A 26,027-nucleotide genomic window follows, 5' to 3' on the forward strand; every position below is an offset into this window, starting at 1 on the left:
TAGTTATATTTTGATATATTTAGTCAGGAGCATTTCATCACTGAATTCCCCAATCCATTACAACTCTCAATTAATCAGGTGTAAAATCTTCACCTTAGTTTATATTGGGCATATTAATATGTTAGTGTGTGTGTGCGTGTGTGTGTACATGTGTCTTTGTTTATACCTCCATATGAATTTAATGTTTTGGTCTGGAAATAGGTTGTTAGCATAACTAATCAAGGATATTTTGTTCTTTCTATAATTGTATTCAAGTGATGTTGGTATTTTCACTTGCTATAGATTCTTGAATCTTCATTTATCCAAGTACTAACAAGGTCACATAAAAGAACTCATTCCCTTGAGAAGTTAGAAGTTATTGACTGTATCTGTCACAGGACAAATATCTGAATGAAACATAAAAATAAAACTATAAAAAATTTTATTCTCACAATGGCAGATTTGGAAATGGTGAAGGTTTTTTTTTCCTAATCGGTTAGCAAGAGTTTGATATTGAGTGGGCAACTTTTGAATATATGTGTTTCTTTAGGTATAGGAAAAGATGAATGATGACCGAAAAAAATGCAAGCTGGGAAGGCTACTTTGTTCTACTGGGTTTTTCTAAATGGCCTCACCTGGAGGTAGTCCTCTTTGTCGTCATCTCCATGTTCTACGTGATGACCCTGATAGGCAACCTGTTCATCATCACCTTGTCATACCTGGACTCCCATCTCCACACTCCCATGTACTTCTTCCTCTCCAACCTCTCTCTTCTGGATCTCTGCTACACCACCAGCTCTATCCCTCAGTTGCTGGTCAATCTCTGGGGTCCAGAGAAGACCATCTCTTATGCTGGCTGCATGACTCAACTTTACTTTGTCCTTGCACTGGGGAGCTCCGAGTGTGTGCTGCTGGTCGTGATGTCCTATGACCGCTATGCGGCTGTGTGTCGGCCCTTGCACTACACTGTCCTCATGCACCCACGTTTCTGCCAGTGGTTGGCTGTGGCTTCCTGGGTTAGCGGCTTTGCTGCCTCAGCACTTCATTCGTCCTTTACCTTCTGGGTCCCTCTGTGTGGACACCATGAAGTGGATCATTTCTTCTGTGAAGTTCCAGCCCTGTTGCGACTGTCATGTGTTGATACCCGTGCGAATGAGCTGACTCTCATGGTCATGAGCTCCATTTTTGTGATTATACCCCTTATTCTTATCCTCAGCTCCTATGGTGCCATTGCCCGGGCTGTGCTGAGGATGCAGTCGACAAGCGGCCTTCAGAAGGTCTTTGGGACCTGTGGAGCACACCTGATGGTTGTGTCTCTCTTTTTCATTCCAGTTATGTGCATATATCTCCAGCCACCATCAGAAAAGTCTCAAGATCAAGGCAAGTTCATTGCCCTCTTTTATACTGTTGTCACACCCAGCCTCAACCCTCTCATCTACACCCTCAGAAACAAAGATGTTAGAGGGGCCATAAAGAGACTAATGGGCAGGGAGAGGGAGATGTGACAGGGAAGCCACCTGTCCTGCAATTTTTGTTGAAAGCGTCTCATCCATCTTAGGTAGTGGTTTATCTGCTTCCTTAGGATTTATTTTTGGTCTCCACACCACTAAACATAGAAGGAAAGTGCAGTATTCAATTTTTTTTTGTTTTTATTGATTGATTCTGGAATATTATCTAGAAATCACCTTTCTAATTTGTACCACTTTAATCTTTATAATTCCATATTTAGTGTCTGTAGAATTCAAGTATTAGGGTTTAAAATTAATATGCTAATTTTTGAACTGAGCATTAATATCAATTGTAAGACAAGGGCCATGTAGCAAAGATTCTCACTAATGGAATTTGTGTTATGGACAGGTATTAAATTTAGCTAAATGGTAAAAATGTGTGACTATTCTTTAATGGAAACAGTTTTTTTTTTTTAAAGATTTATTTATTCGTACAAGCACTGGGTACAGTCAGAAACGCAGGAGGGTGAGAGAGTTCACCAGAGCCAGAGCGGGGAACAGAACAGGCAGACTGACTAAATACACTGCTGAGGGGAGCAGCGGGTGAGACAGGAGAGGTCCGTGCACCATGTGGGACCCTCGCCGGTGACTGGGGATTGAACCGGCACTGCAGAGGCTGTGGGCAGCTTCGCAGCCCAGCGCTTAACCACTGCGCCACCAGGGAGGCCCTGGAAACAGTTTTTTCCCCAAGACACTAAATTACATGAATGTTTTATCCTGTGGGTCTATAAACTTGTCACATTGAACAACATAATGAAATACTTATTCAAAATGGTACGTTTATTCATCCATCTATTTATCTACTTATTTATTCATTCACTCCATTCACTAACTTCATTAACTAAATCTCTTATAGATTGTGTGATTCTTGGCAACATAGACAATAAAAACTTTTTTTTTTGCCTGAATAAAGGTTATTTTTAGTAGGGGAAAAACAATTTGAGATAAAAAATGAAGTATATATATTTTTAAAAAGAATTATTTATTTATGCATACAAGAACTGGGGTACAGGCCAGAGGTATGGGGTGGGGAGAGGATTCACCAGAGACAGAGTGTGTAACAGAACAGGCAGAACAACTGAAATATACTGCTGAGAGGAACAGCAGCGAGACAGGAGAGGTCTGTGGCACCATGTGGGCAACTCCCTGGCCTAGGATGGAACTCGTGCTGCAGAGGTTGCAGATAGTTTCATAGGTTGCATCTTAACCCCTTGCACCACCAGGGAGGCCCCCAAAATGAAATATCCTTATATGACTAATTTGCCACTGGATTTAATGCTAGTAAATTAAGGGAGCTTTTTAAAATCTAGAACAATAATATGTGTGGCCCAAAATCTTGAAAATAAAGGCCACATGGTATGGTAAGTACTGTAGAAAGATGACCCTGTTATATAAAATAAATCCAAACCAAACCAAACAGAACATGGTTTTAACTTACTTTGATTGGCTTCGTTACTGACACATTGAACTATTTTAAAATTTCTTTTGTTTTTTAAGATTTATTTATTTATCTATACAAGCACTGGGTATAGTCAGAAGCGTGGGAGGGTGAGAGAATTCACCAGAGCCAGAGTGGGGAACAGAACAGGCAGACTGATGAAGAAATACACTGCTGAGGGGAGCAGCGGGTGCGGCAGGAGAGGTCTGTCGCGCCATGTGGGACCCTCGCCAGTGGCCGGGGATCGAACCGGCACTGCAGAAGCTGAGGGCAGTTTGACAGCCCAGCACTCAACCGCTGCGCCACCAGGGGAGGCCCTATTTTAAAAATTCTTAAACATCATTATTCTTTGATGAGTAGTGTAGTTTTTAATGTTGATAAATAAAATTGGTCTATATCCTTTAATTTACCACTCTTGCCGGTAGATAATAAAATTAGAAATCATTTTTGTGGGAGACTTTTAAGAACTATAGCATAGGTAGACTACTGTTTATGGTCTACTTTTCCTAGATGGTTAGATGAGATTGATAGTGAGAATAACTTCTATGATTGTAACTTATGGACTGCCAACTAATAAGAATTCATAAACTGGGAATAATTAAGTAAAATACTATTAGAGAATCTAATAGCTAAAATAGAACTAGGCTTGGAAAATGATTCATCCAATGGATGTCCTAATGAATTACCTGAATAAATTATTAATAAAAATCACGTTCTTTTTGATTTAAAACTCAGTTTGATATAAATATTTGTGATTAATAAGGATATCAGACAAATAGATATATGCTATTTTTCCAATTAAAGAATATTTTCTTGTAGTCACTTGAGTAAAGTGATTTATTATACATATATGTTCACCATCACCACCTGAAACAAATCTGCTCTGCATATCCTATTTCAAAGTGGAAGCTACATTCCACTGAATCTATTTAACTTACAGGAAGGTATAATGGCCTAAGGAAGATTTATTTTAAAATTATATCTTAGAAATACTTAAATTCTGCAGTTATAATGCAGCTATTAGCTGTACCTTGAGAGGTAATTGCTCTTGATCCTATTGAATGTGTTATAAAACTAAGAAATAAAATCTCCAGGATTTCCCCTATTTTCATGAGTGTATTATCATAACCTGGTCTACACTGCTTGGATTCCCTCTCTCTGCAGGATTTGTTTTCTTTTCTCTTCATCTCCATCTTCTACCAGACCTGAGCACTTATATATGGTACAGTCCCCTAACCTTGAACTTTTCTCCCATCCAAAATTCACGTATATAACAGAATTTTTATTAAAATATTGGGGCTACCTGATAGGAACTTCACATATGACACACACTCCACACAATGTTAGCACACACTCCTGCCTTCATGGAAGGTTACCACTCGCATACCTCATTTGATACACCAGCCTTTCAGCCTGTGAATGTGGCACCTCCTGGGGCAGCAGCTCTGGGAGTGGTGTGGGATGAGGGAATGTTTACTCAATGTCCAAGGGTGTTGGAGCAATGAAAAGCCTGGAGGTCTACTCCTGGTAGTATTGTGCAGCCCCCATCCAAAGAGGATCTTGTATTAATTGGAATCAGGTACAGAGGTGGGGAAAGTATGTAGGGAGTATACATACATGGGGGGTGCAGTTGTTGGGAGTGTAAAGCTAGGGGGTAGTGACCAAGGACTATAGCCTGCGGGGTCCATCATTCCTGCTGGTCAAAGCATGTTATCTCTGACCTCTATTCTTACCTAGCTGTCTGCTAATTCTTACAAGTAAGGCATTTAGTGGATCTCGCTAATCTGGTCATAATATCTGCCTGATGATTTCAGCAGATACTGGTTTCCCAGTATGTTCCTCATACCAGGACTTTTGTCCTTGGTGAGAGGACTCTTGCCTGACTACCTAGCTGACTGGCAAGAACTCTGGGAACCAAGACAATAGCCACAAGAACAAGGAGGGCTGGGGATCCCACAGAAATGGTTCCATTTTTTTTCAGATCTATTGAAATATAATTGATATAGAATAAATTTACCCATTTAACATGTGTAGTTCAATGAGTTCTGACAAGTATATCATTGTGTAAATGTCACCACAATCAAGCTATAGACTTTCCCATCACTCCCAAAACAACCCTGTGCCCTTTTGCAGTCAAATCTCTCCCTCCACCCTAGCCTCAAGCAAACACTGTTCTCTGTCACCATAGTTTTGCTTTTTTAAAAAAATGATCTTATATAAATGTAATTATAAATGTATAATCTTTGACTTTGTTTTCCTTTCCTTTTTTTTTTTAAGATTTATTTATTTATGCATACAAGCTGGGGTACAGGCCAGAGGTACCGGGGGTGGGGGGAGAGGATTCACCAGAGACAGAGCAGGGAACAGAACAGGCAGACTGACCAAAGTACACTGCTGAGGGGAGCAGTGGGCGAGACAGGAGAGGTCTGCCTCACCATGTGGAAATCTTCCTGGCTGGCCGGGGATCAAACTCATGCCACAGTGGCTGCGGATTGCTTCATAGTACAGTATTTAACCCCCTTGCACCACCAGGGAGGCCTCTCTTTTCCTTTTCTTGGCATGATGTTTTGGACATGTATGCATATACCAGCAGTTCCCTTCTTTTAATTACTGGTTAGAAATATGTTGTGTGAATATATCACCATAGATGCATTGACCCAGTAATGGGCTTTGGGGAATATTTCCTTTATTGTTATGAATAATGCTGTTATGAAAATTAGTATACAAGTGTTTGTGTAAGCAGCTGTTTTTATATAACTTGGGTAAATACCTAGCAATGGGACTGAGAGTTGTCTGCTAAATTTCCATTTTCCTTTTTTTGAAATTGTGAAAATGTTCTTCAAGGGCTGACCACTTTCACTCCATACAGCTGTGTGTTGGATTTCCAAATTTGCCCCACATTTTCTGTAACACTCAGTGTTGTGAATCTTTATGCTTTTAGCCTTTCAAGTACGTTTCTAATGGTTTTAATTGGCGTTTCTTTGAAGAATGTTGATCTCGACTGTCTTTCCATGTATTTCATTTGTCTTATTTTATGATGTTTCTATTCAGATATTTTATTGATTTTGAATTGGATCATTCATTTAAATACTATTTATATATCCCCAGCTCAAACCCTTTGTCAGATAATTTTTCTTTCTCCCAGTTTATGGTGTGCCTTTTATTTTTTAATAGGCTTCCAAAGCGCCAGTATAACAGAGGCTTCTCCATAAAAGGGGGAGGTACAATGTTTCCCAGCCCTCTTTACATCAGCTATGTTGCACTAGCTACTGGGAACCAGGGTGTGGAGCTGAGCACCCAGGTGATACCTATAACATGGAAGGCAGGTGGGCTCTGAGAAACACTTGGAGAAAAAGTGTTTGCTTGCTTCCCAGCTTTGGACTTGCACTAGGGACTTAGGGGACTTGGAGGAGACATGTAGAGTTGAAACATGTAGAGATATTTGGAAGAGACACATAGGTGAGAGACACTTGGTGAGATTGACGATGGCAGCCATTATGTTGATTTGAACTTTCATTTGCTTTGCTTCTTTTGCCCCAAACTTGCCTGGCCTTTTCTGTCCCTTCTGTCTAATGATTTCCCACCAGAAGGCACCTTAGACTTGTGGCAGGATTTTGGCCTCAGAGGCCCTGCTTAGGGCCAACCCTGTTTGGCGGGGCATTTTTTTTTAAGAATTTTTATTTATTTATGATTACAAGAACTGGGGTATAGGCCAGAGGTGTGGGAGGTGAGAGTGGGGAACAGAACAGGCAGATAGACTGAAGTATACTGCTGAGGGGAGCAGCAGGAGAGTCAGGAGAGGTCTGCTGCACCATGTGGGTAGCTCCCTGGCCAGGGATTGAACTCGTGCTGCAGAGGCTGCGGACAGCTTCACAGCGCTGTGCTCAACCCCTTGCATCACCAGGGAGGCCCTGGCTGGGCATTTAGTCATGAAGGGATGGGTAACTTTGGGTTTTTAATTGGGAACTAATATTCTTTCATTTCCTTCCTCTCTGTGTCTCTGCACACTAATCCTATTAAAATTCATTTGTAATAAGAATCTGCTGTTATATGCACATATATGGCTGGGTGCCTTTAGAGCATGCAAATTTGGGGGCCCTGGTGTACTCCTCAGTCGTGAGCTAACATGAGCTTTTAACTTTCATGAAATTCAGTGCTATGTCTCAAAAAAAAGTCTGCTGGTATTTTGACTGGGATTACATTGAGCTCATAGACCAGTTTGAGGAGAACTGACAATATTGAGTCATTGGCCCCAGGAACAGGGGATATAACAAGAAAATTAAAAAATTTAAAACTATGAATATATAACAATTTAATAATATTAATATTTAATTTTATATTTCTGCTATTTAAGCAATATTTAATATATGTTAGAGTGAACTGATAATCACCAACCCCATGACTGTGGCTGTCTCTGGGGGGGGTGCAGGGTGAGATAGTAGCAGTTAAAGGGAGATGGAATTAATTATGGGCTAAAATGCTAGAAACGTGGGCCTCCCTGGTGGCACAAGGGTTGAAGTCTCAGTGCTATCAAGCTATTGCCAGCCACTGCAGCACAAGTTTGATCCTCGGCCAGGGAGCCAACCCACATGGTGCAGCATATCACTCTTGTCTCTCTTGCCTTCTGCTCCACTCAGCAGTGTATTTCAGTGGATCCACCTGCTCTGCTCCACACTCTGTCTCCGGTGAATTCTCTTACTGCCTGCACCCCAGCTTTTCTATGCAAAATAAATAAAATATTTGAAAAAATAAAATTTTAGAAATGTGACAAAGGTAATAGCTGATGATTTCTGAGTTATGAGAACATAGGTATTTTATTTTTAAATAATTTTAATATCTAAAATATCTAAAATAAAGTGTAACAAAACACCAAGGAGAGGAGTTGTTTCGTAAAATATCAATTCAAATAAAATTCACTAATAGAAAAAATTAATAACAATAAAAAACACAACAAAACAAAACAAACAGACAACTATAAATCAGAGACATTCTGCAGGGCAGGGGAAGGCAGAGGGATTAAAACAAGGGCGGGAGGAGCACAAGGGACTAGACTGATGGTGCATAGGTGAGCTGGTGGTGGGAATTCTATGGGGACTACACCTGAGAAAAGAAAACAAACATTGTGAAAAAAAAGAACAATGATAAAACTTGCTAATAGTAATCGTAGCTAATGGGGAACACATAACTATATAGTAAGCATTGTGGAAAATGTTTATAAATTTTTCTTATTGCATTCTCACAGCAATCAAGACTACTGATACTTAAAGATTCTTTTCTTTTCTTTTTTTTTTTAAAGTATTTTAAGAGGTACACATGAGAAAGAGAACATTTTTTTTTATTTTATTTTTATAGAGGCATGTTTTTTATTTATTTTGTTTGTTTTGTTTATACAAGCACTGGGTACAGTCAGAAGCGCGGGAGGGTGAGAGAATTCACCAGAGCCAGAGCGGGGAGCAGAGCAGGCAGAAGGACCGAAGTACACTGCTGAGGAGAGCAGCGGGCGGCAGGAGAGGTCTGCGTGCCATGTGGGACCCTCCTCCGGTGGCCGGGGAGCAGTCGGGGATCGAACAGGCGCCGCAGAGGCCGCGGGCAGCTTCGCAACCCAGCGCTCAACCGCTGCGCCACCGGGGAGGCCCCTTAAAGATTATTTTCTGGTTCATCTTTTACATACAAAGGAAATAATTGTCTTATTAAAATTGAACTTTTTTTTCAGACTAAATTTAACTTCACATTGATAGAAAACATGAAAAAGATTTACATATACCCACATTATAGAGCAACATTTCAACAGAATATTTCTTTTTTTTTAAAAAATAATAAATTTTATTTTTATATTCCCCATACAATTGCAACTCCCCCATTCTGATCCCAATCCCTCCCCTCCCTCCCCCCACCCCCCCAAAAGTGTCTCTGTTTCATAGTTTTTTGTTGATTCTGATTTTCACTTTCTTATAGTTATTCATTTTCCTGGTCCCTTATTTAAGTTTCTAGATTCCTGCTATGAGGACCATCCGGTATTTTTCTTTTTCTTTTTGGCTTATTTTGCTGAGCATGATCCCTTCCAGCGCCATCCATGTTGCTGCAAATTGCATGTGTTTATCTTTTTTGAATACTGAGTAATATTCCATGGTGTATATGTACCACATCTTCTTGATCCAGTCATCTATTTTTGGGCATTTGGGTTGTTTCCAAAGCTTAGCTATTGTAAACAGTGCTGCTATAAACATAGGGGTGCAGGTGCTCTTTGGAATTGATGTTTCTGTGTCCTTTGGGTAAATACCTAGGAGTGGAATTGCTGGATCATATGGAAGCTCTATGTTTAGCAGGCCCAGAAATCTCCACACAGCTCTCCATAATGGTTGGACCAGTTTGCACTCCCACCAACAGTGCAGGAGAGTTCCTTTTTCTCCACATCCTTGTCAACATTTGTTGTTGCTAGTTTTTTTAATATGTGCCATTCTCACTGGTGTAAGATGGTATCTCATGGTAGTTTTGATTTGCATTTCCCTGATTACAAGTGATGTTGAACATTTTTTCCTATGCCTGTTGGCCATTTGCATTTCCCCTTTGGAGAAGTTTCTTTTTAGCTCTTCTGCCCATTTTTTGACTGGATTATTTTCTTTGTTGTTGTTGAGTCTCATCAGCTCTTTGCAGATTTTTTGTGATCAGCCCTTTATCATTAGTGTTGTGTGCAAAAATGTTCTCCCAGTTGGTGGGGTTTCGCTTTATTTTTGTTATTGTCTCTTTTGCTGTGCGGAAGCTCTTTAATTTGATGTAGTCCCAACTGTTTATCTTTGCCTTCACTATCACTGCTTTGGGTGATGTGTCTGTAAAGATGTCTTTGATGTGCATGTCATGTAGTGTTTCACCTTTATTTCCTTCTATGTATTTTATGGTTTCAGGCCTTATGTCTAGTTCTTTAATCCATTTTGAGTTGGTTTTTGTGCATGGTGTTAGGTAGTGGTCAAGCTTCATTCTTTTTCATGTACCAACCCAGTTTTCCCAGCACCATTTATTGAACAAACTTTCTTTGCTCCAATGCATAGTCTTTTCTCCTTTGTCAAAGATTAGTTGATCATAAATCTGTGGGTTTATTTCTGGATTTTCTATTCAATTCCATTGGTCTGTGTGTCTGTTCTTGGTCCAATACCATGCAGTTTTGATGATTATGGCTTTGTAGTATAGTTTGAAGTCTGGGAGTGTGATGCCTCCATTCCCTTCTTTTTTTTTTCAGGAGAGCTTTGGCTATTCAGGGTTTTGGTGATTCCATATGAATTTCATCAATAATTGTTCTATTTCTTTGAAGAATGACATTGAAATTTTTATTGGAATAGCATTGAATCTGTAGATTGCTTTTGGTAGGATGGCCATTTTAATAATGTTTATTCTTCCAATCCATGAGCAGGGGATATCTTTCCATTTCTTTGTGTCTTCTTCTATTTCTTTTAACAGTGTTTTATAGTTTTCTTTGTATAGGTCCTTTTCCTCTTTTGTTAGATTTATTCCCAAGTATTTGATTTTTTTTGTTTAGATAATAAAAGGGATTTTTTTTTATTTCTTCTTCTTCAGATTTATTGTTTGTGTATAGGAAGGCTACTGACTTTTGTGTGTTGATTTTGTATCCTGCACTTTACTGAACTGATTGATGAGTTGAATTAGTTTTTCTGTGGAGTTTTTGGGGTTCTCTATGTATGTTATCATATCATCTGCAAATAGTGATAGTTTGACTTCTTCTTTTCCTATTTGGATTCCTTGGATGTCTTTCTCTTGTCTTATTGCTCTGGCTAGGACTTCCAGTATTATATTGAAAAGCAGTGGTGAGAGTGGACATCCTTGTCTTGTTCCAGATTTTAAAGGAAATGCTTTCAGCTTTTCACCATTGAGAATGATACCGGCTGTTGGCTTGTCATAGATGGCCTTTATGATGTTGAGGTATGTTCCTTGTATCCCAAGAATTTCAAGGGCTTTTATCATGAATGGATGTTGTACTTTGTCAAAAGCTTTCTCAGCATCAATTGATAGTATCATATGGTTTTTATATTTCTTTTTGTTGATGTGTTGGATAATGTTGATTGATTTTCGGATGTTGAACCATCCTTGTGTCCCTGGCATGAATCTACTTGGTCATGGTAAATTATCTTATGGATACACTGTTGGATTCTGATAGCTAAAACTTTATTGAGGATTTTTGCATCAGTGTTCATTAAGGAGATTGGCCTGTAGTTTTCTTTTTTTGTGTTGTCCTTGTTCAGTTTTGGTATTAGTGTAATGTTGGCTTCATAGAACGTGTTTGGTATTATCCCTTCCTTCTCAATTTTTTGGAAGAGTTTGTGAAGGATAGGCACTAATTCGTCTCTGAATGTTTGGTAGAATTCATTTGTAAATCCATCAGGTCCTGGGCTTTTGTTTTTGGGGAGGTTTTTGATTACCATTTCAATTTTGCTGCTTTTAATTGGTCGGTTTAAGTGTTCTATTTCTTCTTTATCTAGCTTTGGGTGATTGTAGAGTTGTAGGAATTTGTCCATCTCCTCTAGATTGTTGAACTTGTTTCTATATAACTGTTCATAGTAGTTACTGACTATTCTTTTGATTTCTGCTGTGTCCGTTGTGATTTTCCCTCTTTCATTTATGATCCTGTTTATTTGTGCTTTCTCCCATTTTTCCTTTGTGAGCCTGGCTAGGGGTTTGTCCAATTTATTTATTTTTTTTGAAGAACCAGCTCTTGGTTTCATTGATCTTTTGGATTGTTTTTTTTAGTTTCAATTTCATTTATTTCTGCTTTGGTTTTTATTATTTCTTTTCTTCTACTGGTTTTGGGTTTTTTGTTGTTCTTTTTCTAGATCTTTGAGCTTCGAGATTAGGTTGTTCTTTGAGTTCTTTCTTGTTTCTTGATGTGAGCCTCTATTGCTATATATTTTCCGTTTATTACTGCTTTTGCTGCATCCCATACATTTAGGAAATTGGCGTCCTCATTGTCATTCAATTCAAGGAATTTTTTAATTTCTTCTTTGAACTCCTCAGTAGTCCAGTGGTCTTCCAGTAGTGTGGGTTTCAATCTCCATGAGGTAGGAGAGTTCCTTGCCTTCTTTTTATGGTTTATTTCGGTTTGATGCCTTCATGGTCAGAAAAGATTGTTGGTATGATTTCAATCTTGGTGTATCTGTTGATGTTTGTCTTGGGTCCCAGTATGTGATCGATCCTGGAGAATGATCTGTGTGCGCTTGAGAAAAATGTGTACTCTGTTTTATTTTGGGTTAATGTTCTATAGATGTCTGTTAAGCCTAAGTGTTCTAGGTCCTTATTTAGAGCTTTAGTGTCTTTACTTATTTTTTGTCTCATTGATCTATCCATTGTTGATAGTGGTGTGTTGAAGTCTCCCACTACGTATGTGTTTTCTCTGATGTCTGTTTTCAGAGATGACAATAGTTGTCTGATATATTTTGGTGCTCCTTCGTTTGGTGAATATATGTTAATGAGTGCTATTTTTTCTTGAAGTATTGTCCCCTTGATCATAATGTAGTGACCGTTGGGGTCTCTTTTTATCTTTTGAGTTTGGAATCTGTTTTATCTGATATAAGTATAGCTGTTCCTGCTTTTATTTTTTGGTCGATTTGCTTGTAAGATTGTTTTCCATCCTTTAACTTTGAGTCTATTTTTATATTTTGTAGCTAAATGTGTTTCCTGGAGACAGCAAATGGTTGGGTTTTGTTTCTTAATCCAGGCTGCGACTCTGTGTCTTTTTATTGAAGAGGTTTTTTTTTGGCCTTCTTTCGTTGTTATTAGTCCCTCTGAGGTTCTGGCTTTAGGACTCCTTGTAGTATTTTTTGGAGTAGGGATTTAATTGCAATGAAATTCCAGAGTTTCTGTTTGTCTGGGAAGGTCCTTATTCTTTCTTCATAGAAGAAGGAGAGGTTTGTGGGGTAGAGTATTCTTGGTTGGCATCTGTTTTCTTGGAGTCTGTTGACTATGTCCCTCCACTCTCTCCTTGCCTGTAGTGTTTCTTTGGAGAAGTCTGATGTCAGCTGATTGGTTTTCCTTTGAATGTTATCTGTTTCTTCCCTCTTGTCAGCTTCATTATTTTTTCCTTGTCTTGGATTCTTGGGAGCTTTACTATTATGTGTCTTGCAGTTTTTTTCCTTTTGTCGTGCAAGTTTGGTGTTCTTCTTGCTTCTTGTATATCAGTTTCCAGCTCCTTCTTCACGTTTGGGAAGTTCTCTTCAATTATTTCCTTGAATATTTTCTCTGTTCCTACATCTCTCTCCTCTCCTTCTGGTATTCCTATAACTCTTATATTTCCTTTCCTCATGGAGTCAGATAGTTCCCGAAGTCTTTCTTCATTCTTTTTCCTTTGTACTTTGCTTTCCTTTTCTGTTTTGGTTCTTTTTATTTCTTTGTCTTCAAGAGTACTTATTCATTCTTCCATTTCATCTATTCTGCTTTCTTTGCTTTTCCCAGAGTTCTTTAGCTCATCCATTAATTCTTTGATCTCCTGTATTTCTTTTACTTCCCTCTCTAGGGACTCAATTTCTTTTTTTTTTTTAATAATAAATTTTATTTTTATATTCCCCATACAATTGCAACCCCCCCATTCTGACCCCAATCCCTCCCCTCCCGCCCCCTACCCCCCAGAAAGTGTCTCTGGTTCATAGTTTTTTGTTGATTTTGATTTTCACTTTCTTATAGTTATTCATTTTCCTGGTCCCTTATTTAAGTTTTCTCGATTCCTGCTATGAGTGAGACCATCCGGTATTTTTCTTTTTCTTTTTGGCTTATTTCACTGAGCATGGGCGATCTGCCCAGCTCAGCACTTGCTCCTCTGGGAGCCTTCTGCTGGTTTCAAGCCGTCTTTAATGAAGAAAGTTCGTTGTTCTATGGGGTGTTGGTGATTTTTTTTTCTGGTCACTAGGTGGTGCCAGAGATCTCTCCTAGAGTCCTTGGGGAGCTGTTTTTCTCACCCCGTGGGACCAGGAACAGTGTGGGAGTGGTGGGGAAAGCCTCAATGGCTTTGGGGTGCTATGTCTGCCCTGTGCCCCACCGTCATGGGGAACCCATGCCCCGAATTTCGTGCCCCGGGTCTCAGCTCCAAAGCCCTCAGGTCCAGGACGCGGGCTGCAGCCCAGCTCAGTGTCCGCAGAAATGGCGCCTTTTGCACCCCGCTCCTGTGTCCAGGCACCTGGTTTCCGACCACCTCAGTGAGGGCCTTCGTGTACCTTCCCACAAGCCTAGGTCGCAGGCGTTGGGACCTGGGCAGCTGTGATCCATGTTTGCTTTTCAAGCGTGTTGCTTTTCTGCACAAGCTTACTGGCTGGCCTGGGGCTGCTGTAGGTCTCTGGGAATCTTTGTTTTTCTCTAATGGTGCCTGGAGCAGTTCGCTCACCTCCGTGGTGAAACCTGCAGGGTTCTCCACAGCTCCAGTTCACGGGGTGTGGTGGCTGAAATAGTTCCTTTTCACTCACAGTCCTGCTTGATGCATAGTTTGTTCTTGTTGGTTGTTTTAGTTTTTTTTGTTTTTGTTTTTTTCCTCCTTTCTGTTGGTCGGAGAGTGCTGACTTTATGGGTGGGGGAGGGGAGCAGGGTTCTGAGCTTTCCTCCCTTCTAGTCCTCTTTTATGGCAACTTTCTTCTTCGGGTAGTTTGCTGGAGTCATCCGTTTATCTTCCGTGTCCCAGTTCTCACTGGAACCTGCTGCTTTTCCTCCCTATTAACTCTTTTTTAATTGGGAGATCTTACTTGCAGCGTTTCCTTGCCGCCATGTTGATCCGCCCCCTCCAATTATACAACTTTTCTGAAGGAATAAAGGGGAGTGTTCAAAGCCTGTGGTATAAAATATAACGGAAATTTGCAAGACTGAGGCCTGATCATTCCACTTGCAAAAGCCAACATCTCCCAAGGTGAGAGCCTTCATTATCCAGATCAAAGAAAAAAGAGAATTGAAAGGGAGATTTTTTTCAGATTAAACATGATGGTTTATGTACATCACTTGGTGAATCTCTCCATCACCCTTATTCATGATAACCAGCAAATATTAACGTGGTAGCAGAGGAAATGGGCAGAGAAGCCCTGAACCAAGTGCCTTACATCAACGTACTGAGGCACCTGGGCACCAGCACCTGATCATCACAGACGGACAGTGACTCCTGTGGTGCTGGCAAAAATGAGCAAATGTGGGAGCCTCCCCGGTGGCGCAGTGGATTGAACACCATGCTATGAAGCTGTCCACAGCCTCTGCAGTGCAGGTTTGATCTCGGCTGGCTGGCGAGAATCCCACATGGCGCAGCAGACCTCTCCTGTCTCACCCCCTGCTCCCCTCAGCAGTGTCTTTGGTCCGTCTGCCTGTTCTGCTCCCTGCTCTGTCTCTGGTGAATTCTCTCACCCTCCTGAACCTCTGACTGTACCCCAGTTCTTGTATAAATAAGTAAATCTTAAAAAAATGAGCAAATGTGAATCCAGACCTAAGCATGAGAAGACACCAGGATTATACAGCTTTCGATGCACAAATGTCCCCATGTGCTATCATCTCTAACAGGTGATCACCATGGCCTTGGGGGTCTTGGACAGATGAAGGGGAGACACAGAGACATTTGAAAGAGACACGTGCATTGGGGTCAGGGGGCTCCGCAAGGGGCTCAGGGAGCTGTGGTTCTGGATCCAAACTCAAGTTTATACCAGGATTCAGCAGGAAGCGGCCATTAGGACTCTGTCAACTTGCACTTGAAGTATTTGTTCCTTGAACCCATGAACACTGCCCAGAGCCCGGCTCCAGTGTCTTACCAGGTGGCCTCGTGTTAAACTAATTCTTTCCTCACCAGCTGGAGGCTTCATTTTTGACTTCTGTGCCTTTAGGTTCGGATCCAGGTCTGGCAACATTATAGATCTGCTAAGAGTCGGCTGATCAGAATACACAAGGGACTTGCCCAACTAATAAAGAAAAGAACAAACCAATTTTGAAAATGGGCAAAGGACTTATGTAGACTCCTCCCCAAGCACACACACATGGTCATAGCTCCTGGAAAGTCTTCCCGCATCACTAGTCACTATGGAAATACCAACTAAAACTGTAGTCACAATTCCCTTCACACAATACTTAAACAGCAAGCATTTTAAGTATGCCTGGAGAAATGTAATATGAGGCTTAAAATAGTTAAAATAGTTTGGCATTTCCCAAAAATGCTACAAATAGTAGTACCATAAGCTTCAACATTTCCACACCTATCTATGTACCCATAATAATTGAAAACAGGTATTCAGGCTATAATTTGTACAGCAATATTAATATTTATAGGAGCACAAGCCCTGGCCAGATCCTAGCCAAAGGCAGAAATGGGTGAATGGATACACAGAATGTGCTATGTGCTAGATCCATAAACTTGGGTATCATTCTGCCATTTAAGGAAGAAAGTGAATTGGTGCAGCTGCTGTGGAAAGCACTATGGCGATTCCCTTGAAAACTAAACATAAAACTAACATGGGATACCCTTCAGCAGTGTGTTTCAGTCAGCCTGCCTGTTCTGCTCCCCGCTCTGTCTCTGGTGAATCCTTTTTCCCCTCCCTCACATCTGGCCTGTACCCCAGTTTTTGTATGCATGAATAAATAAATCTTTAAAATAAAACAAAACAAAATAAACCTAATAAGGGACACAGCAATTCCACTTCAGGAACATACCCCAAGAACTGAAAGCAGCGACTCAGATATCTGCACACCTGTGTTCTCAGCAGCACCAATCACCATCCATTAGTATCTGTAAACACCAGTATCCAAATTGTAAAATCAAAATGTGGCAGAGAAACAATGTCATATTCATTTTTATACAAGGAAGGAAATGCTGATACTTGCTACAAATTGTAGGAAATAGAGTCATTATACAAAGTGCAATAAATTACCCAGACACAAAAGGACAAATGTAGAGAAGTTCCACTTAGGTGAGTACCCAGAGTATCCAGAGCAGTCATGTTCAAAACATAGCATGCGGTTGCCAGGGGATGAGGGGAGAGAGGATGGAGACTTAATGCGTATTGGGTAGAGGCTGGGGGGAATGAAAAGGCTCTGGAGAGTGAAGGTGCCCAGCTCACCTCCTCCACATATTCATAACCAAGTTATCCCTAAGCAAAGGCAGCAACCTGTGAGCCCACGGAGAGGCATGGGTCAAGAAGACGTCATCTGTCCACACAGTGGGACACTATTCAGCCACGTGGAAAGACAAAGTATTACCACTGAACACAACAATGGCAGGAATTTGAGGGTCTCTTGTAGTAAAGCAAGTCAGAATGATAAGGACAAATGTTGGCTGTTTGCACAGCAGGTGAGAACACAAAGCAAGGCACTTATAAAAACTACTGGGGGCCTCCCCTGGTGGCGCAGCGGTTGAGCGCTGGGCTGCGAGGCTGCCCCAGCCTCTGCAGCACCAGTTCCTTCCCTGGCCACTGGCAAGGGTCCCACAAAAAAAACAAAAACAAAAAAAACAACTACTGGGCTTTAAGAAACAGTGAGTTTCTGAGGTTAAGTAGGGAGGGGGAGAAAGAAAGGGCCAAAGGGAAAAACGTCAGGTGCCAACAGGTATTCTGAAGAGAAGGTGGAAAATAGATTGAGGTTACAGAGGTGCTGTTATAGACAGAGTGATGTGGGAGGTCTCTCCGAGGAGAGATGATTTGACAATGACCTGAATGAAGTGACACAGTGGGTGCTTCAAGCAGAGAGAACCTCAAGTGCACACGTAAAATGTGTCTTATTTTTAGCGATGTCATTAGGGTCAGTGGGGCAAAAATAAAGAAAGAAATTAAAACAAATACTGCCCGTTACGGCTATAGTTATATTATAATCCACCATTAAAATGATAATTTCATTTTCCCCTGGTTTAATGCCATCAAAAAAGCCAGCTCTAGGTCTGAGGAAACAAACTGTTGAGCAGCTGTGCAGGGAAATGGGCAAAACAGGTGGCAAAATGAGGCATGAATACAAAAACCTACGTGACAGAGTCAGTCAGATAGAAAAGACCCCCAGACCGTAGGCAGGTGGGCACACTGACTCCTCTGTGAAAAATGAGGAACAGTCTCAAGAACAGCTTGAAAGGAGAAAAGTGATCAGAATGGAAGACGATGTTTTCACGCAGTTGAGGCAGTTGGGGCAAGTTGAGTGGGGCCTGTAATAATAACGTAGAAACATGATTTGTTCATGGGGGCAATGTGTTGGCTTCCTAGAATATTTTGATGAAACACACAATGGACAGTTTCATGTGAGGTCAAATATGTGGTAAAGTAATGATGCGAGGGGTCTGAGTATAGAGTTAAAGAGTATTTGCACTGTCATTCAAGGTTTCTGAGCATCCAAAGTAAGGGAAAGTAAAGTACTTTTGAAATGCATCTCCAGAAAAACAGAGAAGACATTGAAATTCTTGAAGGGGCACAAGCCATGGCCAGATCCAACCCAGCCAATGCTGTGGAGCTAAGTGTACATGCAGGAGTCCCCACATCACTAAGAGGCGTGTGCGGAGATCCTATTAGTAGACATTATGTCTGGGTGTTGGAGATGACACAGGGTGTGGCAGAAATAGTAGGACTTTACAAATTTCAATTTTCTACATCACGCCACCATAAAAAAAACTGTTAGAAAAGATGAATTCTGTAAAGCTACAGAATACAAACCAATATATAAAACTCAGTTGTGTTTCTTTACCCTAAAAATGACCCATCAGAAGAGTCAATAGGAAAATACCATTTACAATCGCATCAAAAAGAATGAAATACCTGGGAAAACATTTAATGAAGGAGAAGAAAAACCTATAAATGAAAAACTAGAAGATACTGGTGAAAGAAATAGAAAAACAAATGGAAAGCTATTCCATGCTCATGACTGGAATAATTATTCAAAGGTACAGACTTTCTAGAGCAAAGAACAGAGTCAGTGCAGTCCTAATCAAAATTCTGATAGCATTTTTCACAGAAACAGAAGCAACCATCCTGAAATGTGTGTAGGAACAAAAGAGGAAAAGAATAGAAAATTTGGAAAGGAGGCACAAGACCAGAAACCTGGCTCACACTTGCCTGGACACGTGGGTAGAAGGGATTAACATAATCGTAAAACCAGTTACAGGAGTGAAAATCCTCAGGGCCAAACTCTAGATGAGGAGGTGCAGACCCCAGCAGGTGTCAGGCTGCTGTTGAGAGTGTCCTGGGGTACAGACCCATTTCTACATAGTTATACAAAATCAACAAAACTCAAACCACTCCAGGAAGGAAGGAGCCCCTTCCAAGGAGAAGAAGACAGTCCATCAGTGTGATTTCTGCCCTGGCAAGGGGCTGCAGTACTTCTGCTCGCCTGTGACCTGTGACCTTGCCAGGGCTTCTCCTCAGGGACCTCCCTCACAAGGCTGCCCGTCTATGACCACGCAGGCTGCTCTCTTAGCAAGCCTGTCCCTTTCTGCCCACTTGTGTCTATGCAAGCGTCCTTTATTCTTCTCTCCCTTTTTCATGATAAATTTGCCCTTGTGGCTATAACTAACATCTCTGTCTTGTGGAGGAGGTTGTCTGAGAAACTCACTGAAGCAGCAGAAAGGGCAGCTCTGTGAAACTCTCCCCAGAGTAAACCCAAGGACGCCACTCTCCGAACCCAACACTGCTCCACAAAAGGACTGCAGGAGGACAGAGGACCAGGAAGAGCCAACACATGTAGAGGGTGAAGCTGGAGGCGTCTTGCGCCCCGCCCCCCCACACTTCAATCTGTTAACTGGACACACAGTCTCAACTAGAGTTAATTCCTTAGATAATGAAAGTGAGAATTTGAACCCAGGAAGCAGCCAGATTTTATTCTGTGAGAACATACCAAACAACAAGTTTGAATTCAGTTTCTCTGGATAGAAAGAGTCGTTGACATTACGAATATAATTGTCTTGGGGGAAGGGGCTTCCATTCCAACTGGTCCCAACCTAAACAGATGCTGAAGCTGGGGGATTAATAATCCCTTTCTTTCTGAAGGATGCCTGGCGAGATGCAAAGCCTGAGTGCCCCTTCTCACGTCCTGTCTACCTGCCTCCAGGGGCCACAGTGGGGTGAGAAGACAGTGGGGAGTGTAGGGGGGAGCTCTCAGACGGGGGAGTCTGGGGTGGCTTAGACACATGCCGGCTAGACCGGGCGGGAGAGGGATGTCAGCCCCAGAAAACTTTACATGCTCCCCAAACTCTTTGATAAACACCACCCAGGTCAGCGGAGCAGACAGAGCCCAGGAACCCCCAGGTGCCATCAATGCAGCAGAGGCGTCAGGAGCGGGGGCGCAGGAGGCCGCTCTTCAGTCCTGGAGGCTACACAGAGGGTCACCGACAGGTATGAACCGGACCCCTCAGTTTCTCTAGACCCAGAAGTGAGGCCCCCAAAGGCCCCCCAGTTCTCCACATCCAGCCCCTCCGCCCCGGGTCCTCCCACCGCCCCTCGCAGTCAGCCGCCCTCAGGGAGATGTTCTCACTTCCCCTCGCCTTCGGCTCACCTCCTCCCCTGCCGGCTCAAGGGGCCCCCGGATCAAAGCGCAGACGACGCCTCCTCCCCAGCCGGACGCGAGCAGGTCTCCGCGGCGCCGAGTCCTCCGGAATCCCGGGAAGCGAAGGCGCAGCCCAGACGCCGTGGCCGGGCAGCGCGCATGCGCGGTCGGGGGCGGTGCAGGTGCTCCAGGCAGGTAGGGGCGCGGGCTCGATGCGCCCCCCAAGCGCTCTCGGCGGCCACGCTGACCCCGCAGTCCCGCTGCAGCCTGACAGTTTGGAAATTCAGACTCCAATGGAGGCAAATACCACTCTTCTCCAAAAATAGTTCAACGAAATTTCCAGGAAGCCATTAAAAGTGTTAAACGTATCTATTTGGATTTAAAAACTTGCTCAGGACCATTTAGCGGTGATCGCAGATGGCTCAGCAAACCCTCCCCTTGCCCAGGATAATGGGTGTAGGATTCGCTCCTTCTCTGCGCTTTGCCAGCGCCCAGGTCCTGACCCTCCGCTGTCATCACTGTTCTCCGCGGTCCCGACATTACCCGTCCTCGCCACCAGGCGGCGCACTCTGTCGTTGTCTGGGCTTCCCGTCAGGGCGTTTCCACCGCCAGGGGACCTCCATCATGCCCCTGCCCTTCATTCAGGATGGGCTTCTGATCGCCACATCTCATTTATGTGTACACTGTAATTTATTTACCATTCCCTGGGGTTTGTGTTTCCAATTATTTGTTACTATAAAGAAAGTGTTGGTGAATATTTTTACACATAGAGATTTTATCTTTATTTCAAGGCATTTACTTAGATAATTTCCCAAAAATAGAACGACTGTATCAAGCAGTATAAGTATCCTAAATTCAGTCTCTGCAGAAGGATGGTACAAATTTAGCCCCTTTTCAGGAATGACTGAGAATACATATTTCACCTCATCTTTGTCAACATTTCACTCCAGCTTTCAATGTTTGATGCAAACCTTGCACTAGAATCAAGCACACAAAAGATTTTATTAACTATAAGAACTCATCAATTACTTTAACCCCTCAAAAATAAGCAGCTTTAGCTCAGTAGTACTAATCAATGAAAAAACTGAAATGCCCCTGAATTTTAGGAGGTAAAATAGAAAAGTAAAGGAATAAAACTGTAGCAGAATGATCAGACGCTTTCCATACACGAGTTCTCATGGGGTGGGGGAGCTCACTGGTGACGCTGCACTCCCAGGAGTGAGCTCCTGTGAGACGCCACCCCACAGCGGCGAGACCCGAGAGGACCCACGAGAGGCCTAGTGCTCAAGTGAGACTCCGCCCCCTGGAAGTGAGGTCACATGAGACTCCGCCCCTCACAGTGGTGAGGTCATGCGAGAAGCCACCCCTGATGGCGTTGAGCTCCCACCTTGAATTTATTACTTTTTGCGAAAGAAAACCACTCATTTGAACACCATGAATTAAAAGTCTTTCCCTTTCCCATTGATCTGAAGTATCACATTTGGTAAAACATGTAATTATTATATTAGAGCCATAGTCTGCTTTTAGTTGTTTTGTATTGATGTGATATTTTATCATTAAATTACTTTGTTTACTTAACTGGATATGTTCAAACTGCAGTTAACAACCCCTGCTTCATTATGTATGTTTTGTACTCTATGTTTTAACCATATTAAATTACTAGTAGCTTTTATAAAGCTTTGTTTTGTAACTCTTTGTTGCTTGAAATGTTTCATATATGTCCTTACTTTGCTAACTGCAAGTAATCATTTAAGTGCCCTAGTTTAGTAGAGAAATTTTGATTATTTTTCCTCTGGTATAGTACTATCTTTCAAACAATATATATTTTTTGAATGACTACCCAAGTTAAGAATGAATTAAATCAGATCAATATTAGAAATAGAATTTCTATTAAGATTTCTATAATAGAGTCCTCCTTGGTGGTGTCAGGGTTAAGTCTCAGTGCTATCATGCTGTATCACTGCTGTGGCCTGAGTTCAGTCCTGGACCAGGAGCTAATCCCCACATGGCACAGCAGACCTCTCCAGTCTGAAGTGGCTGCTCCCCTCAGCAGTGTATTTTAGTAGCTCTGACTGTTCTGCTCTGCACTCTGTCTCTGGTAAATCCTCTCACCCTGCCCTACCCCTCTCCCCCACACCTCTGGCCTGCGCTCCAGTTTTTCTATGCATAAATACATAAATAAATCTTAAAAATATTTTAAAAAGATTTATATAATAATTAGCTTTATAATTTAGAGGAGATCCTCTGTGCTTGTGGCAATACTTAGGACAAATAAGGAGTTGACAAAAGAAAAAAATGGAGAAATGTATCCATGGGGAACAAGGGGATGAATAAAAAATGCAGTTGAAAATGAAACTCAGCTGACTTTTCAAGTGTCTAGTATGACATGCACACCCTTAGACCACATGCTAAAGTAATTTCTGGAAGGTGTATGAAAAATTTTGTCAAAGGATGAGAGGTTAAAAGAGAATGAGGACGGGCCTCTTCTGGTGGCGCAGCGGTTGAGCAATGGGCTGCAAAGCTGCCCGCAGCCTCTGCTGCACTGGTTCGATTCCCCAGCCGCTGGCGAGGGTCCCACACATGGCGCAACAGACCTCTCCTGCCACACCCGCTGCTCCCCTCAGCAGTGTATTTCGTCAGTCTGCCTGTTTTCTTCCCTGCTCTGGTTCTCTTTTTTTTAAAAAAAAAAGAGAATGAGGACTTGGATGCCAATGGCAATATTTTATGCTTGGAGTCACTGGTTATTTAATCATAAAGTTGTGGCTACACAAGATGGTTGTAGGACAAATAGTATATAACTGAGAAGCTCTACCATCCCAAAGTCCCACCTGTTCTGAAACTGATAGGAACTTAACAAGACTTCTCACAAGAGTACGATGAACAGAGTACATTGAGGGAACTTCTGTAAAGCAAGGGAGTTTTTAATATAGAACAGATACTTCTGCTTTTAGTTTTGATTCCTTAATAGAGGAAGACTTTCCTAACCATTGGTAAAATTAAATGAAATCATAACAGCCTGGAAAATAGAAAAATCAGTTCAAACATTATTACCATCTTCAAGAATAAGGACTCAGAACATTCTTGTCACAATGGAGGACTTCTCACTTCTTACAAAAAAAGATTTGGGGCATCACCCTCTTGAAGCCCTCCTTCATGTCTTTATTTCTAAGGCTGTAGATGAGGGGATTCAACATGGGTGTGAAGATCGCATAGAAGAGGGAAACCATCTTTCCCCAGTCCTTAGAGGTAGAGGAAGGTGGTTGTAGGTACATATAGATGGCTGCCCCATAAAAGAGGGACACCACAACCATGTGGGAACCACATGTCCCAAAAGCTTTTCTTCGTCCTTCTGCTGACCTGATTCTCAATACTGCTTGCACTATGAAGCCATAGGAAATAATGATCAATGTCACTGGAATTAGCAGGATTAATACACTAAAGAAAAAGAGCTCAGACTCAATTGGCTTCGTGTCAGCACATGACAACTTGAGAAGGGCAGGAACCTCACAGAAAAAGTGGTCCACTTCCCGATGACCACAGCGGGGCATGTTAAGGGTCAAGGAAGATTGCAACACTGAGTTGCTAAAGCCAATGAACCATGAGATGGCTGTCATCCTTAAGCAGAACCAAGGATTCATAATGACTACATAGTGGAGGGGTCTGCAAATTGCCACATATCTATCAAAGGACATAACCACAAGGATGAGACACTCAGTAGCACCTAGGGCCAGGAAGATGATGAGTTGGGCTACACAGCCTCCATAACTGATGGTCTTCTTGTGGTGAGAAATATTTATCAATATATGAGGGACTGTGCTTGTGGTATAACAGAGATCCAGGATGGAGAGATTAATGAGAAAGAAATACATAGGTGTGTGAAGTTTGGGGTCCAGAATGCATACTGTCATGATGGAGACATTGCCAAAGATGGTGATCGTATATGATATTAATAAGAGTACAAAAAGAGGAATTTGTAGCCAGGGCCTGTCTGAAAAGCCAAGAAGTATGAACTCTTTGGGGGAGCTCTCATTTGCCCAATTCATCATGACTCGTTTGTTTTTCATTCCTAAAAAATATAAAATAGAAAAGTAGTCAATCAATAATTATTAAATATCCTTACTGGAACAGACCTGACTTTTAAATTGAGTAATACAACACCATATATAATTTGTAGTACCCTTGTGAAGCACAATACTGTGGTTGGAAAGCAGTTGTGTGTTCAGCAGTTGGGTTTAACTTACTTTATGAAGTAAATTATTATACTTAAATGACAAAGTATAGAAACTTATATACATAAAAGATGGACAATTGTAAGTCTCCTCTTCCTTTTCTTACCTCCTAATCTACCTTAATAAACATTTTAATGATAAATATTGCCTTCAATCCAAATATTTAAAATTCAGGCTGAAAATGCCTAGTAATAGAGAAGCTTTATGAATTTTATCTCATTTGGTCATGTGATTTTTATGAGTTGTCCCTTTCTTTTAGATGATGTGTGCACCTGCTTTTCCACAACGAGGTATCTAATATCACAAGTATTACATGCTTTGATTCAAGGTAATAAAATTATAGCTTATTTGAGATTTATAGATGACGATTCCCCTATCTTCAAACACGTTGATGATTATCATATAACTGATAATCTAATTAAAACTCAGTGCCTGAACTACACCCTTCCTAATTTTCATCAAAACCTGGACGTATAGACATGATCTACATTTTACTGCTGGTGTGACTCAATGGGAACAAATATTTTGTTACTGAGTGTAATGGTGAGACCATGACTCAAAGTTAGGGTTTAATGACCATTTTTTTCTTGGTACCATATCACCCTCCCAAAATGCAGATAGCCCAAAACTGACTGCATATAATACAACAGTGGTTATAGGTAAAAACAGAAACAATGTATTTCAATTATATTATCAGTTGTTAAGCTCTATGCCCCAAGTACACCTAAATCTCTTCAGTCTAGCGGTCTGTGTATTTAAAATCAAGATCATCAATATGACTTCCCCCATTTGAAATTACAATCTACTGTGTCTATATTTAAGAAAAAGGATAAGGGCCTCCCCGGTGGCGCAGCGGTTGAGCGCTGGGTTGCGATGCTGCCCGCAGCCTCTGCGGCGCTGGTTCGATCCCCGGCTGCTCCCCAGCCACCCGACAAGGATCCCACATGGCGAGCAGACCTCTCCTGCCACCCGCTGCTCCCCTCAGCAGTGTACTTCAGTCCTTCTGCCTGCTCTGCTCCCCACTCTGGCTCTGGTGAATTCTCTCACCCTCCCACGCTTCTGACTGTACCCAGTGCATGTATAAACAAAACAAACAAACAAACAAATAAATAAATAAAACATGCCTCTATATATATATAAAAAAAAAAAGGATAAAATAAGGGTTGTCATGCCTTACACTGGATGGACTATCATAGCTACAGGAAGACTAAGTTGACCGTGGAATGTCAGCATGGCAATGCATAGAAGTGGTTCTATGATTCATAACTCTGTCTAGTATATGTGTGGCTTTAATTTTGGCTTTTTAGCTACAGATTTACATTATTCCTTGGTAAATAACTAATTCACCTGTGTGTGTGGGTATAAAGAGTTTGATATTTGATTTCTTTGGGTGTCTGTAATTCAATTTTC

General features: G+C 41.6%; 2 protein-coding genes across 2 annotated transcripts; one reads left to right on the top strand and one right to left on the bottom strand.

Annotated features, from left to right (window-relative positions):
* Window positions 1–541: 541 nt before the first annotated feature.
* Window positions 542–1,484, top strand: LOC311167468 (olfactory receptor 2J3-like; the record flags this gene model as incomplete). The annotated part of the gene is given in 2 exon segments (XM_084228488.1): window positions 542–558; window positions 560–1,484. Coding segments are annotated over 2 exon segments (942 nt in total).
* A 22,005-nt stretch (window positions 1,485–23,489) lies between these two features.
* LOC311167467 (putative olfactory receptor 2B3) lies at window positions 23,490–24,434 on the bottom strand (the record flags this gene model as incomplete). Its single annotated transcript, XM_084228487.1, has 1 exon — window positions 23,490–24,434. The coding sequence occupies one exon, from the start codon at window positions 24,432–24,434 to the stop codon at window positions 23,490–23,492; it is 945 nt and encodes a 314-aa protein (XP_084084613.1).
* Window positions 24,435–26,027: the final 1,593 nt, after the last annotated feature.

The sequence above is a fragment of the Talpa europaea genome (genome assembly GCF_964194135.1).
Source record: "Talpa europaea genome assembly, chromosome: 2".
NCBI classification, from domain to species: Eukaryota; Metazoa; Chordata; class Mammalia; order Eulipotyphla; family Talpidae; genus Talpa; species Talpa europaea.